The sequence below is a fragment of the Drosophila serrata genome, unplaced genomic scaffold (genome assembly GCF_035046125.1).
Source record: "Drosophila serrata isolate PLE 108 unplaced genomic scaffold, ASM3504612v1 contig_240, whole genome shotgun sequence".
Taxonomy (NCBI): domain Eukaryota; kingdom Metazoa; phylum Arthropoda; class Insecta; order Diptera; family Drosophilidae; genus Drosophila; species Drosophila serrata.
In genome coordinates, this window is record NW_028257138.1 from 5,689,859 (window position 1) to 5,703,180 (window position 13,322).

Consider the following 13,322-nt stretch of genomic DNA (forward strand, 5'->3'; position numbering starts at 1 on the left):
TTCGGCAGACTCCTGCTGCTCCTGATATTTTACACTTAACGTCTTTATTGGCCCAAAGACATTCCGGCCGTTGCATTAAATTTAACAAGCCCTTATTAGGAGCTGGAAAATGAATTATGCATTTAATATTATTATTAAACATTTTACTATAGTATAACCCATCAAAGTAGCTTGCAAATATTTGATGTTGTTAAATTTTAATCATCTTCCCATGGATGGGGCGGGGCCCTGTTTACCCAGGGGAGAGCTTCAAATTGAAAGCGCTCCCTAAATAGTTGCATTCAACAAATATTTCAGATGGAGGCAGCTCTGCGCCCTTTGAGCTGGCGGGAAGGAGTCGGAAGTAGGCAAAAGCAATTTCCTAGTCACAGATTTGATTTTGTTTGCCCAAGCGGTGCGGCATAAAATCGTTTGCCAAATGCCAAAGCACCCAGATGTATCTCTCAGATACATTCGGCTAATGAAATGCACGCTCTGTCGAAGTGAAGGGGGCGAGTAGCCTGAGGAGGGGCTGCCTGGGCAAATAATCAACTTCGGAGCGGGGAAAACAACAATATGGGGGCAGTCGGCACTCGAAAACGCCAAAGAGCTCGTAAAAAAACTCACCACAAGATAAAAATCAAAGAGAAATATCAGCCAGCAAATATTCAATACGAAGTAACAGAGAATTGGAGTCGCTTTAGAGATACCTAGTTGCTATAAATGGTTTAGTTTATGTGAAACTAATATTATCTTCTAAGGAAAACCATCAAATCAATGACAGCCCTTTCACTTCCGTTTCCGCCGGACCAATGCTAGAATAGGTGGCAACCTTGAACATCAAGAAATCGAAAGATCCTTCTTCGGAGCCAAACTTTATTGTTCTCCAAGCTATTTTAGCTTCCCAAATTTTACAAAGAATAAATTCTATAGTTTATAAGTTAAGACTTTAAGAGTTATCGGTATAAAAGGTTTTTGGACAAATCAAAGTTTGAAAAGTTCATAACTAAGCCAAAACAGCATTAATTTTAGATCGGAAAACAGTTTAATGTATATTTTTTTAAGGGTATTAAATCTGCTTACTCAATTTAAAATTTTTAATAATTGGAATTTTTCTTAAATTTTTTGACAATTTTAACGATACAATTTAGAAAAATTTGAAAAAATTTATTTTTTACCGGACATAGCTAGATCAATTCAGCTTTTGATGCTGATCAAAAATATATATGATTTATGGGGTCGGAAATGACTCCTTCGCTGTGTTCTAAGCTTCTGACACCAATTACAATACAATTCTTTAAATTAATATTTATCTATATTTTATTCAGCAATTTTTTTCGACAAATCGAAATTTAAAAAGTTCATAACTAAGCCAAGACAGCAGTAATTTTAATTCGAATAGCTGTCCTGTGCTAGTTTTTGTTAGAGTATTAAATCTGCATACTCAATTTAAAACTTAAAAAATTAAAAATTTTGACAATTTTAACGATGTAACCCCTTATCTTTTTTTTTTTGTAAAAATGTAACAACAAATTTTCAAATTTTTTTCTTGTAACCGTAGATGTCTAGATCGATTCAGCTTTTGATGCTGATCAGGAATATATATGATTTATAGGGTCGGAAATGACTCCTTCACTTAGTTTTAAGCTTGTGACTAAAATTAGAATAACCTGCAAGGCTCCTTTTAATATGTCCCATTTCTTTGCCATAACATCTAAGATTCTTTTCATATAAAAATGTATTACTTATTTATTATATTACCAGCTATACCTATCATACCCACCTGATACCCCTTATTACAACAGAACTCTCTCTTATTCTTTTTGGCTGACCGCAAAGCAAACTTTTTGCTTCAGATTTATGCGGCAATATTTTGCTTTGAAATCGCTTGGCCAGACCCCATCTCCCTAACGAATTGCCCACAAATCCACCCAACGCCCATCGAGATAGCACCACCCATCATTTTCAGAGGAGGAGGAGGAAACAAGGACAAACACAAATACAACCTGTAGCATTCATCCGCCTGCCTGAGTTTCGGTTAAAAGCGGGAGCTCTATTTACATTTTGCGCTCGAACGCATTTTTATCTTTATCTTTTATGGCAAGCCGAATGGAATGAAGGGGATGAGCATCTAAATTTTAAATTGAAAATTGATTTTTCCCAATGCTCGAGTGTGTTCTACCGTTTGGCCATAGCATTTGATTTGGCCAACTTGCTGCTTGCTCAATTTTTTTTTCCTGCGATTGATTTGCCTTTGGCCCGCGGTCAGTTGGAAGAGGACTCACTGGCAGCTGGGAGCGGAAGCTGGAAGCCAGGATAAAGGGGCCATTTGCCAACAATAAGTGCGCCTGAGTGACTTTCAATTTTGTATTTGAATGCCATATACATATTTCTGGGGGTTTCATGGCAATGGTAAGTAAATATGAGCAATACAAGGAAATGAGGTCCTGAAACCGTGAGCTATATCCCTTGTTATGTAAGTAATTTATTCAAGATTGGTTAGGTTTTTTTCAAGGAACAGGTTTAGATTTTAATAAATTTATGAAATATAGTTAATACGAAATTGTAGAAACTTAATGATAATTTATTTCCTAGAGTTACGTTGCCTTTAAATAACTTCCTTTAATTTGCAATATTAAAGATCCTCTTTAAGGTTTCAAAACCTTCTCTAAGGAGCACTTAACACCCCTCTTAACCAATTTAAACACTCCTTAAACTGGGCATTCCTTTACACCCCTCTTGTGGCCAAGTTTTTCTGGGTGAGTTTATCGATTTTCTGTTCAGGCCTTATCTAAATTTGCTGTAACAGTTAGCAAGTGAATTTGAAATATTATTAAGACAAATATATATATAGCTTATATATACGGGAGTGAGACCTGCTGGTCTAAGCCTATCAAAACGTTTTTATTAGATCCCTGCACGCGTCTGGGACGACAAGCCCCCAAAACAGTTTGGAGTCCTGAAGGAAACCGAGGGGTTCAACGACGACAGTTTCGCGTGTGTTTGCACTTTTCCGGTCGTTTTTCCAGCTCTGAAGGCGACTCTTTTCCGGGGGATGTTGTTGCCTCGGTATTGTGTTAAAGAAATTGATAGCGGACGACAAATCATACCTTGAGACGCAGGCGGAGTCGCTAAACTGGGCCTGCACTGGCGGGGGTGGCTTCAGCTTGTGGCTCCACCACGGCTTATGAAGCCCGTAATGTGGTGGCTGAAGTACTGGTGTTGCAGCACAATTTGCTGCCGCCGCCGCCGCTCCTGCTGCTGCTGCTGGCCTGCTAATAAAATTTGATAAGCCAAAGTGGAGCCAGAGACAGACGGACGGGGGGAGATGGAGATGGAGGCATATAAAATGTTTACCCGCTGCACGCAAATTGGGGATAAATTTTATGTAATGCAGGGGGAGTGACACAGCACCCAGACATCCCTAAGTTCACCCCCAGGATAGTACCCAACTCCTCTCCTCCTCCTCCTCCTCCTGGCAATTGCAAAGTTAATTTGCGCATAAAAATGTTGCCAGGGGAGTCATCTGTCCGGGCTTTGGTCCAACGCCGACGCCAGGATTAGCCATAAAAGTGTGTGTTTCTTCCAATTTTTTGTGCCCTTTGCTCTTTGATTTATGCCAATGTGTTTTGATTTGCGCCATTTCATTCTATTCTATTTGATGATCCCCTCCTGGACGAGCCCATTTCGGTTTGATGCATGCGAAATGCATTTTTGATGACAGTTAATGGAGTTTTTACTGTCTCCGAGCGTGGACTTGGGTGTACTTGTTTGGGGGACTTGTTAAATTTCCATTCCCTGAGCTGAGTCGGCACATTTTTACATTTTTTGGGTTTTTGTTTTTGGGATCCGGGACAGTGCCAATGATTGGGGGTTGCTTTTATTAAAGGGGAGTCGGGGCTGAGGCAAAGGAGGCCAGACAGACGAAATTTCGAAACGTTTTTATATATGGTCTGAATGGCTGGTCCATAACGCTTTTTTTCGTATCTTCGTTTATGTGTATATAAAATATACAAATTTGTGTGCTTACTGATTTTTCATGGGCTTACGAGTCGGAAAAGCCAAAAATTTTGTGCTTAGCATACTTTTAAGGGACAAAGACTGGACCGAGAATAAAAATTTTAAAGGGAATGGTAGGGAAGTAATAGGAATATCGTCAAGGAATAAAGATTTGAATTCAAAATAAGTGGAATTTAAGGGAAAATTGACAGCACTTGTTGAGTTTATTTATTGAATAAAGAAATAGATAAGAACGAAGAAAAGAAAAGGAGCCAAAATATGTGTATTCCAGGTATATTATATTCATATTTTTGTATGCTAATAATTGGGTAAATCAAGGATTTTTAAATATCATAACTAAGCCATAAATGCATTAATTTTAAATAGGAAAACTTTTCTATGCTAGTTTTTTTAGGGCAAACAAATCTGCATACTCAGATTTCAAGTGTAAAAAATTAAATTTCTTAATCAAATTTTGACAATTTTAACGATGTAACCCATTATAAAATTTTCAAAAATTTGAAAAAATTAATTTTACCCAAACATAGCTAGATCAATTCAGCTTTTGATGCTGATTAAGAATATATATGATTTATAGGGTCGGAAATGACTCCTTCACTGAGTTGCAAGCTTCTGACTGAAATTATAATACACTGCAAGGGTATTGCTCATAATTTCCTAAAATAAATTTATTTCAACTTGTAACGCAGTGTATCCTAAACCCCCTACTACCATATGCACTTCGCTGTGATTTCCTCCCATTAGGCCCTGACATTGCCTACTTTTAGGCTTACTGACCGTACCGAGGCGAGCTGCGAATGTAAAGTCATGCCAAATATTTGCGCACACAAGCAGACACAAAGTCAGGGCTAAAAGCGCAAAAACGGCAAAAGGACATCGTGTGGAGCACACTCACACTAATACACGCACATACACACACATCTGCATGGCAAACAGAAAACGAAAGCCTGAAGCCCGAAGGAGAAGGAAGCGGAAACGGAGCAGCCAGGACACTTAAATGCTGCTCAAAATTGGATTTGGGGCAGCTTAGAAGAAACTCTCTACTGATAAACATTTTTATAGTTAGGCCCGAGTTTTGCCACAAGTCATGGCTCATCCTTTTTGCTCTTTCACGACTCGATTCCTTCGCCGCCTTATTCCCCAGCTGCACATTAAAGCCTAGGCAAAGCGAAGAGTGGGAGTGGCTGGGATTGAGGCTGTGTCTCTGCAAGGATGGGCCTCTGTTTATGCTTATTTAAAAAAGTAGCATCGCTTCGAAGTTTTGATTTGATAAAGCAAAAGAAAGGCAAAGAAAAAGGCAAGCGATAAGGACACCAAAACAAAATAAGTGTTTATATTGCAGGACAAGTTGGGATACCCTTCAATCTGAATTATTAAATGACGAAAACTTGTATTTTTAATTATTATTCCTTTACAATCGTATAGCTTAATATTAATAATAATAATAGACTTCTTGCAAGTTTATAGTTCTTAAATCGTAACACCAAACTAATAAGAAAACATAATGACCATTAAGACCATTAAATTTTAATGACAAGGGCATTTAAATCAATTAAAGTTTGTAAAATATTTAAATGATTAATAAATATGAATACCTAGAACCTCATAAACTCTATACTAATCCCTATTTCCAGACAAAGCGTACTAAGAATTCGTTATTTGAAAAAAAGGACGCACTGTTGGTTGAGTAGGTGTGCCGGCTGATAAAAAAAATCGTTTATGCAAGTCACATACGCACGAAGCTTTTAATAATAAAAACAACGAGCATCCTGTAATACGAAAACAAAGTAAGCAACCAAGGCGTGCGTGTGAATGTCTTTATGCCAGCGAAAATTTGCCGGGAAGGAGGTTCTACACCGCCTTCAAGGAGTTGCCCGGTCTCACCAGAGCGCTTTTTTAGCCAATATGGGTAAAACTGTGCCACTGAATAACCCGAAATCAATACTTTATCCTCTTATGTATGTATGTAGTGAAGCTAAACTATTTCTTTTAAACTTTTCCTACTTGCTCATGCTGATGGGTTGAGAAAGTTTGAAATCCATTAATTTTTTAATTCTAAAATCGATTTAATTGGCAGCTTAGATACAAGTATATAGACTATGAATAAAAAAATGAATTAAATAAAAATATGTTGTGAACTTATAAAAATATTCATGGTAAAATTAAAAAAATTTAGAGGACTTCACTTCGGGAAAGAATAGAACCTGCTACTATCAGGGAAATACTAAACTAAACAGAGACTTTAACTGCTGCGAGGCACTGCATGTGGGGCCGCAGATGACCACATCAGCGTAGATCTGATGCTCACGACTATAGGTCAAGTTCTTAATGTTAGTGAACTTCGGCTGGACGACGCGCTGGAGAAGATCCTCTTTGCTGAGCGCGTAACAGAGCTGCCCGCACAGGCACTTGGGCGCCTCGCAGATGAGTTCAATGAGAACAGCGGGCAAGGAGCCGGCCGGCAGAGGCAACTTATAGTTCGCAACAGCCCGAGCCGCCTGCAGCCACAACGGTTGCGGTGTGCTGTTACCAGACGTTCGTTTAGTCAACTGTTGGGCCTCCTCGCTGTTAAAGGCTTTGAAGCAATTGCCCCATACGTCTAGCAGATCGATGTGAAGGTCCTCGATAGCAGAGGGCAGCGACTCCAACTTGTTGCTGCACACGTGAAGCTTCCTCAATGCCTGCAGCCGGCGTATGGAGAACGGCAGTCGAGTCAGTTGGTTGTCGTTCAAATTAAGAGACACCAAACGCTCATATTTCACCAGCGGGGGCGGAAAATGGGTTAGTCCATTGCTTGACAGGTCCAACTCACCGAGAGACTGGCTTAGCTTGGTGCCGCGCAGCCAGCACCAGTCGTTAACTTCGCCTAAGCAGTTGCTTCCCAGATGCAGCGAGCTCAGCGCCAGGCGACCCAGCTCTGAAGGAATCTGTAATGCAGGTTTGCAAGGGTTTGGTTCAGTTTTACAGCCTTAAACCCAAACTCACCTTTGTCAGCTTGTTGCCACTGACGTCCAGCTTCGTGAGGTTGCGCAGGGAGCAGATCTCGAAGCTGAGCTTCACCAGCTGGCTGTTGTTGATGGTCAGCGACTTGAGGGTGCGCGGGAATCCCTTGATGGGGTACTCGCTCCGCTTGCTGATTACCATTTTCACTTGGGGTTGCGCCTTCTGAGGTATGGCCGTGGCAGCAGCGATGTTCAGTCTCAGATTAATAGCCTCCTTGCCCTCCATACCAAGCTTGAGGGTCTGCAGGAATCCCTTTAGCTGTATGGGGTCGCACTTGATTAGCAGGTTCTCCGCCGGCTGCTTGAAGCCAATTGTGGCCTTGCCGTCCAACACGAACTTGGTGTGCACGGCGTGAATGTTGTCCCGCACTTTGTATCGGCTGCCCGTCTTGCTTTGGCCGCTGAAGAGCACCATTTCCAGCTCCTTCTTGGTGTTGCCGTTGGCATCCCGGGCGCTCTGCTTGTAGCCAATGGCCAGTGTGGACTTGACGGGCCTCGGTGTTCGGTTGGCCTGTGTGTTTCGGTTTACCACCTGTACCTCGCAGAGGATTTTCATGGCGGCAAATATACAATAATAAATACGCGCTAAATAAAACAAAACATTTGTGGTTCTCGGGATGCCACCTGGTGGCAAAACAGCTGTGCAGCTATCAGCTCGGTGTAAACACAGATATCGATTAATCGATAGTTTAAGCTCATTTCAAAAACTGGTTCCGAACTGCAACATAAAAGCTCTTGGAGAAAAGAAAACAAACAAACCAAAGGAAGTTACAAAACAAAAATAAGATAAACTGCAAATTGCAAGAAAAGGCATTCCATATAGTTCTGAAAAATGCTATTTCGAAAGGCTCGCCGTCACTTTCTACCCTTCTACATGTTCAATGGGTTCTTGTGACAGCGCAACGAACGTTATCAGCGTTTGCGTTACAACAGCACCAGTATTGGCAGTCCCAGGCTTGCGGTAAGTAATGTTGCAACATATGGTTCGATCGTAAATTATTAATTACATTAAATATTCGTTGGTGATCTTTTTCGTAACAGCACAACAGCTTATTGGACAATCATGTGAACAGCAACGTTATAATCAACATCGACAACTGCGCGCTATATAGCACCAATGTAAGTTTAATCCTTCCAAAACCTGAAATTTTCTACCAACAAAATAACGTATTCTTTTTTTCAATCTCCCTCGCCCATCTGGCAACGCCAGCGTTCAGCTGATCAGCTGATCCGATCTCACCAGCAAAAGCGCGTACGGCGCGAACGCTTTTTATTCGTTTTTCGGTTTTTCTGCGCTACGGTTGCTTTCGGTTTCGCCATCGCCTGCGTCATCTACACGCTCCACACAATGGGCTGGATATTTGCGGTGCTCATCGCGCTGGTCGCTCTGCTGTTGACAAAACCTGGCTGGCGCTGGTTCTACATTGCGGGAGCCACTGCCAACCGCGATCTGACGTGAGTTTGGTGTTCCATTTAGCGGGGCTTTGCTGTTCCCTACGGGGCGATGGTGATAGGTTTACAATACCGCCCCCGAACGGTGTGCATTTCAATACAATTTAGCCTGGGTCTTGTCTCCTTTGTGATTCCATTGAGGAGGAGAACGAACAGCCGAGTGCGAGTACTTTGTCCGATGTACCCGGGGCCAGCTGCTGCCCCTGCCTGGCCAGCCCCCCTCTCCCATTCAAAACCGCAGAGAAACTCGTTTTCCGTTTATGTGGGTCGTCTGCAGCAGCCACTTTTAATAGTTGTTGCTGGTGCTGGCGGAAAACTGTAAAGAGAAAACTTCACAGGGAAATTGCCAGCGGATATGAATTTCCTTTCTACACCGAAAATTGTTTACAAAACACGCTAGTAAAGTGAGATAATGGCTTCCCCTAGAGTTAAATATAGGTTTGGCTTTTGTGTTTTGCTTATTGGCCATATATTCGATCAAGTTTATTGACTTCTTCAGGTTCAAGGTCGCCTGTTATGTACCCTAAGCCCAAAATCAAAAACCAAAACAAACTGCCAAAACGAGCAACAAGACTCACTTTTATTTTCCATTGACTTTGTACGATCGTCGTCGCCCAACATGGCCCTCGGCGCATACTAATGGCTCGACTGCGTCAGCCGGAAGACTTACTGGCACACTAACCGATCGGATAGCCCCTCTTCTCGCCCCTCCACCGATCCCCGCCTGTTCTTGAAAACGTACGCCGAAAGCCAAAGTGTAGACAATCAATTAAAATGGCGGAAGTATCGCCTATGTCTGTCTTTTTGTATTTTTGAATTTTTGTCTAGGGTTGCCAGGGGCCAAAGAGATCAGAGATCGTTAGGTATTTCCTTTTCACACCTTAAATAATGTCTTAAGCTCTAAAATTAACAAGTTATGTGTTTAAAAGTGAAAAGATTTTACTCTCTTCGTAAAATATTTTACAAATTTAGCTTAAAAATCAGCTATATATTGTACGAAACAATGTGCAACTAACAAAGACACAACTTTTTAGTGTATCAAGGCTAAAGAGTGTTCTACAACTCAAACCTTAAGCAATTCTAGCTTCTTCAGCAAATTATACAATTTGCTTAGCATTTTGCGATTTAATGAGTCTCTCCGACACAGCAGATCGAGTTCCATGCCAAGGTCAGAACAGCACACACTTCGGATATTCACATACTTCGTATAAGTATAAAAAGTTTCATATATCTGCGCTCACACATCGGATTCTTAAGATCAACTTCAAGTTTTTCTCGTAGCGGTCAACCTTGGACACGTTTCTGAGTTGTGCTGACCGCCGGAGACTTATCTTGGAGCAAACACTGCCAAAAATACCAATCAAACCACTCGAAAGGGGTCATAAGGCCTGATTAAAGCCTTATAAATACACGACTAACCGAGCTAAGCTGGCAATCTTATCGGTACTTCACTGCCAATGCCCCTTTGGGCCGAGCAAAGTACGAGTGCAAAGCGAATTCAAATTGAGATCGTCGAAGTTGAAATGTTCGAGTCCCAAGTCGAAAGCAAGTTTTGTCTCTTTTCTAATACTATTTCGTCGAACTATCGTAGCTAATTATAATTGCGAAGAAGAAACGATTGGGATTACCTGCTATATATACAGAGCGTATCAAATAGCCTTAAGATCTTGGGGGTTTCAAGTGTTTTCTGTAGGTTTTTTGGACCGGAACTAGGCAATTATTATATTAAACTTTAAAAACTTTAATTTAAGAGGATTATAACAAATTTAATTCAATATTTTGCGTGCCAACAAGCATTTAGAATATTATACAAGACATAATTATTATTTTGAGACTATAATAATTATCAGATAATATATAATGCATTAACAACTGCAGCTTGTCTGACTATAAACCTATTTTGACAATCAGGGCTTAGTCTTATCAGCCGAGGGTCACTATGTTCAAAAGGTTGCTGATATCAATTGGAAATACAACAAAAGAAAACATTTTTAATCCCTTATGAGTACAGTGCATAATAAATGGATTGACTTATGTGAATCTTATGGCTTATATTATGTGTAATCCCTTTTGCAAATAATTACGTGGAATTTGACCTTCCCGCGATTACTTAGCTCTCCGGATTTAGCAACGTCATAAATTTGTGTCAGACTGTAGGTAACCACGTTCGTTCGGTCTCGATTGCAGCCATTGCCCACCACTCTCCAGGTGGCTTTATCTCTGGGGCTTATATCGCACATCACGGCGGCTGTTGCGCTTGTCGAGCTTCGATTTTCTGTGTTGCGCTATTTTTAGTGGTCATGTCCGTCCCAAACCGCCAAACCATAAAACACACGCGATCGATGCAGGAAGATACTGACTAACACTAATCAGATATGTACCTTTCCCACACACGCAGTATAATAATCAATAACTGTTTGATTTATCACTTAAATATCTATTAGATAAAATAATGTTTAACTTGACGATACTTTATCTTTAAGATACATACATTTTTAAATGCTTTAAACCTCATTTACTTTTCCCCCACAGAGCTCTCTGGGCCTACACCAAGCTCCTGAGGTATACCAAGCGCCATGAACGACTCAATTACACTGTGGCGGACGTCTTTGAGCGCAATGTGCACGCCCATCCCGACAAGGTGGCCGTGGTCAGTGACACGCAACGCTGGACCTTTAGCCAGGTCAACGAGCACGCCAACAAGGTGGCCAATGTACTGCAGGCGCAGGGCTTTCAAAAGGGCGATGTGGTTGCCCTGCTGCTGGAGAACCGTGCCGAATATGTGGCCACCTGGCTGGGTCTGTCCAAAATTGGCGTAATCACTCCCTTGATCAACACGAACCTGCGAGGACCATCTTTGCTGCACAGCATCACGGTGGCCCATTGCACCGCCCTCATTTACGGCGAGGACTTTTTGGAAGCTGTCTCTGAGGTGGCCAAGGAACTGCCCGCTGAGTTGACACTGTTCCAGTTTAACAACGAGAACAACAACAGCCAGACGACGGAGAAGGACATTGCCAGGTCCAAGAACCTAAATGCGCTGCTTGCTACGGCCAGCAAGGACAAGCCCAACAAGGCGCAGGTTAACCACCACGATAAACTCGTCTATATCTATACCTCGGGCACCACGGGTCTACCCAAGGCGGCTGTCATCTCACACTCTCGGTGGGTATCTGAAAAGGTTTTATAAAGATTCCTCGATCAATAATATTCTCCCTCAGTTATCTGTTCATCGCTGCTGGCATCCATTACACCATGGGTTTCCAGGAGGAAGACATCTTTTATACCCCCCTGCCCTTGTATCACACCGCTGGCGGCATCATGTGCATGGGTCAGTCGGTTCTATTCGGTTCCACCGTGTCCATTCGCAAGAAGTTCTCTGCCTCCAATTATTTCGCCGACTGCGCCAAGTACAATGCGACAGTAAGTGGGATTTATTGCACCTTTGAAAAATAAGAATAGACTAACAATATGCTACATTCCCAGATTGGACAGTATATCGGCGAGATGGCCCGCTATATCCTAGCTACGAAGCCATCGGAATATGACCGCAAGCATCGTGTGCGTCTTGTGTTCGGCAACGGACTGCGTCCTCAAATCTGGCCTCAGTTCGTGGAGCGCTTTAACGTTGCCAAGGTGGGAGAGTTCTACGGAGCGACTGAGGGAAATGCCAACATTATGAATCACGACAACACCGTGGGCGCCATTGGCTTTGTATCCCGCATCCTGCCCAAGATCTATCCCATTTCGATTATTCGTGCCGACCCGGATACTGGGGAGCCCATTAGGAACAAGGACGGCCTCTGCCAGCTGTGCGCTCCCAATGAGCCGGGTGTCTTCATCGGCAAGATCGTCAAGGGAAATCCATCGCGCGAGTTCCTCGGCTACGTGGATGCCAAGGCCTCGGCCAAGAAAATCGTGAAGGATGTATTCAAGCACGGCGATATGGCTTTTCTATCCGGGGATCTCCTGGTGGCTGACGAAAAAGGCTATCTGTACTTCAAGGACCGCACCGGCGACACCTTCCGCTGGAAGGGCGAGAATGTGTCCACCAGCGAGGTAGAGGCTCAAGTCAGCAATGTTGCCGGCTACAAGGATACCGTTGTCTACGGCATAACCATTCCGCACACCGAAGGCAGGGCTGGCATGGCAGCAATTTACGATCCACAGCGGGAGCTCGATCTCGACGCCTTCGCCGCCAATTTGGCAAAGGTGCTGCCCGCCTACGCTCGTCCCCAGATTATCCGTCTCCTGACCAAGGTGGATCTCACCGGCACATTCAAGCTGCGCAAGGTGGATCTGCAAAAGGAGGGCTACGACCCGAACTCTATCAAGGATACTCTCTACTATCAGACCTCCAAGGGACGGTACGAGCTGCTCACGCCTCAGGTGTACGATCAGGTGCAGCGCAACGAGATTCGCTTCTAGGCGACGCGACTCGATGCATGGAAGCCTTGCCTTTTTGCCCAATCATATGCTGTTAATTAATTTGTAAGAAAAAAAACGACGAGGCGAGTTTAGTTTAGGAAGAGAGAAAGGAACACGGGAAGAATCCGCACTGAACCCGTGGTCAGCCGGGGGATAGAAAGATCAACATGACACATTTTTTTATACCCTAAGCATTCCAATATGAATCGTAGTTGTTTGCATTTTAAATGCTTTTGGCTTTAGCTAAGAGAACCTTGTTAATGTGCAATTCAAGCTATTTGTTTTTAGTCAGTTTTAGTGGCATTTACACTTCCATTCTCGCTGCATTTGCCTCTATGTACATACGAGAAGCTACATACTCCGATGACGAATAAAGTTTGTTTCTTCCATCACACAGACGCATTGTGTTGTATTTTAATTTTCTCGGACAATGACATCGCC

At 42.6% G+C, this 13,322-nt stretch overlaps 2 protein-coding genes across 2 annotated transcripts; one reads left to right on the forward strand and one right to left on the reverse strand.

Moving 5' to 3' along the window:
• Nucleotides 1-5,329: 5,329 nt before the first annotated feature.
• Nucleotides 5,330-7,665, reverse strand: Lrr47 (Leucine-rich repeat 47). Its single transcript, XM_020951601.2, has 2 exons — nucleotides 6,985-7,665; nucleotides 5,330-6,926 (listed from the first exon to the last, which is right to left on the reverse strand). The coding sequence occupies exons 1-2, from the start codon at nucleotides 7,555-7,557 to the stop codon at nucleotides 6,213-6,215; spliced, it is 1,287 nt and encodes a 428-aa protein (XP_020807260.2). The 5' UTR covers nucleotides 7,558-7,665; the 3' UTR covers nucleotides 5,330-6,212.
• Nucleotides 7,666-7,680: 15 nt separating this feature from the next.
• Fatp1 (Fatty acid transport protein 1) lies at nucleotides 7,681-13,277 on the forward strand. Its single transcript, XM_020951544.2, has 6 exons — nucleotides 7,681-7,962; nucleotides 8,043-8,120; nucleotides 8,212-8,456; nucleotides 10,986-11,618; nucleotides 11,675-11,876; nucleotides 11,940-13,277. Exons 3-6 carry the CDS (start codon nucleotides 8,350-8,352, stop codon nucleotides 12,879-12,881), a joined length of 1,884 nt encoding a protein of 627 aa, XP_020807203.2. The 5' UTR covers nucleotides 7,681-7,962; nucleotides 8,043-8,120; nucleotides 8,212-8,349; the 3' UTR covers nucleotides 12,882-13,277.
• The last annotated feature ends 45 nt before the right edge of the window (nucleotides 13,278-13,322 follow it).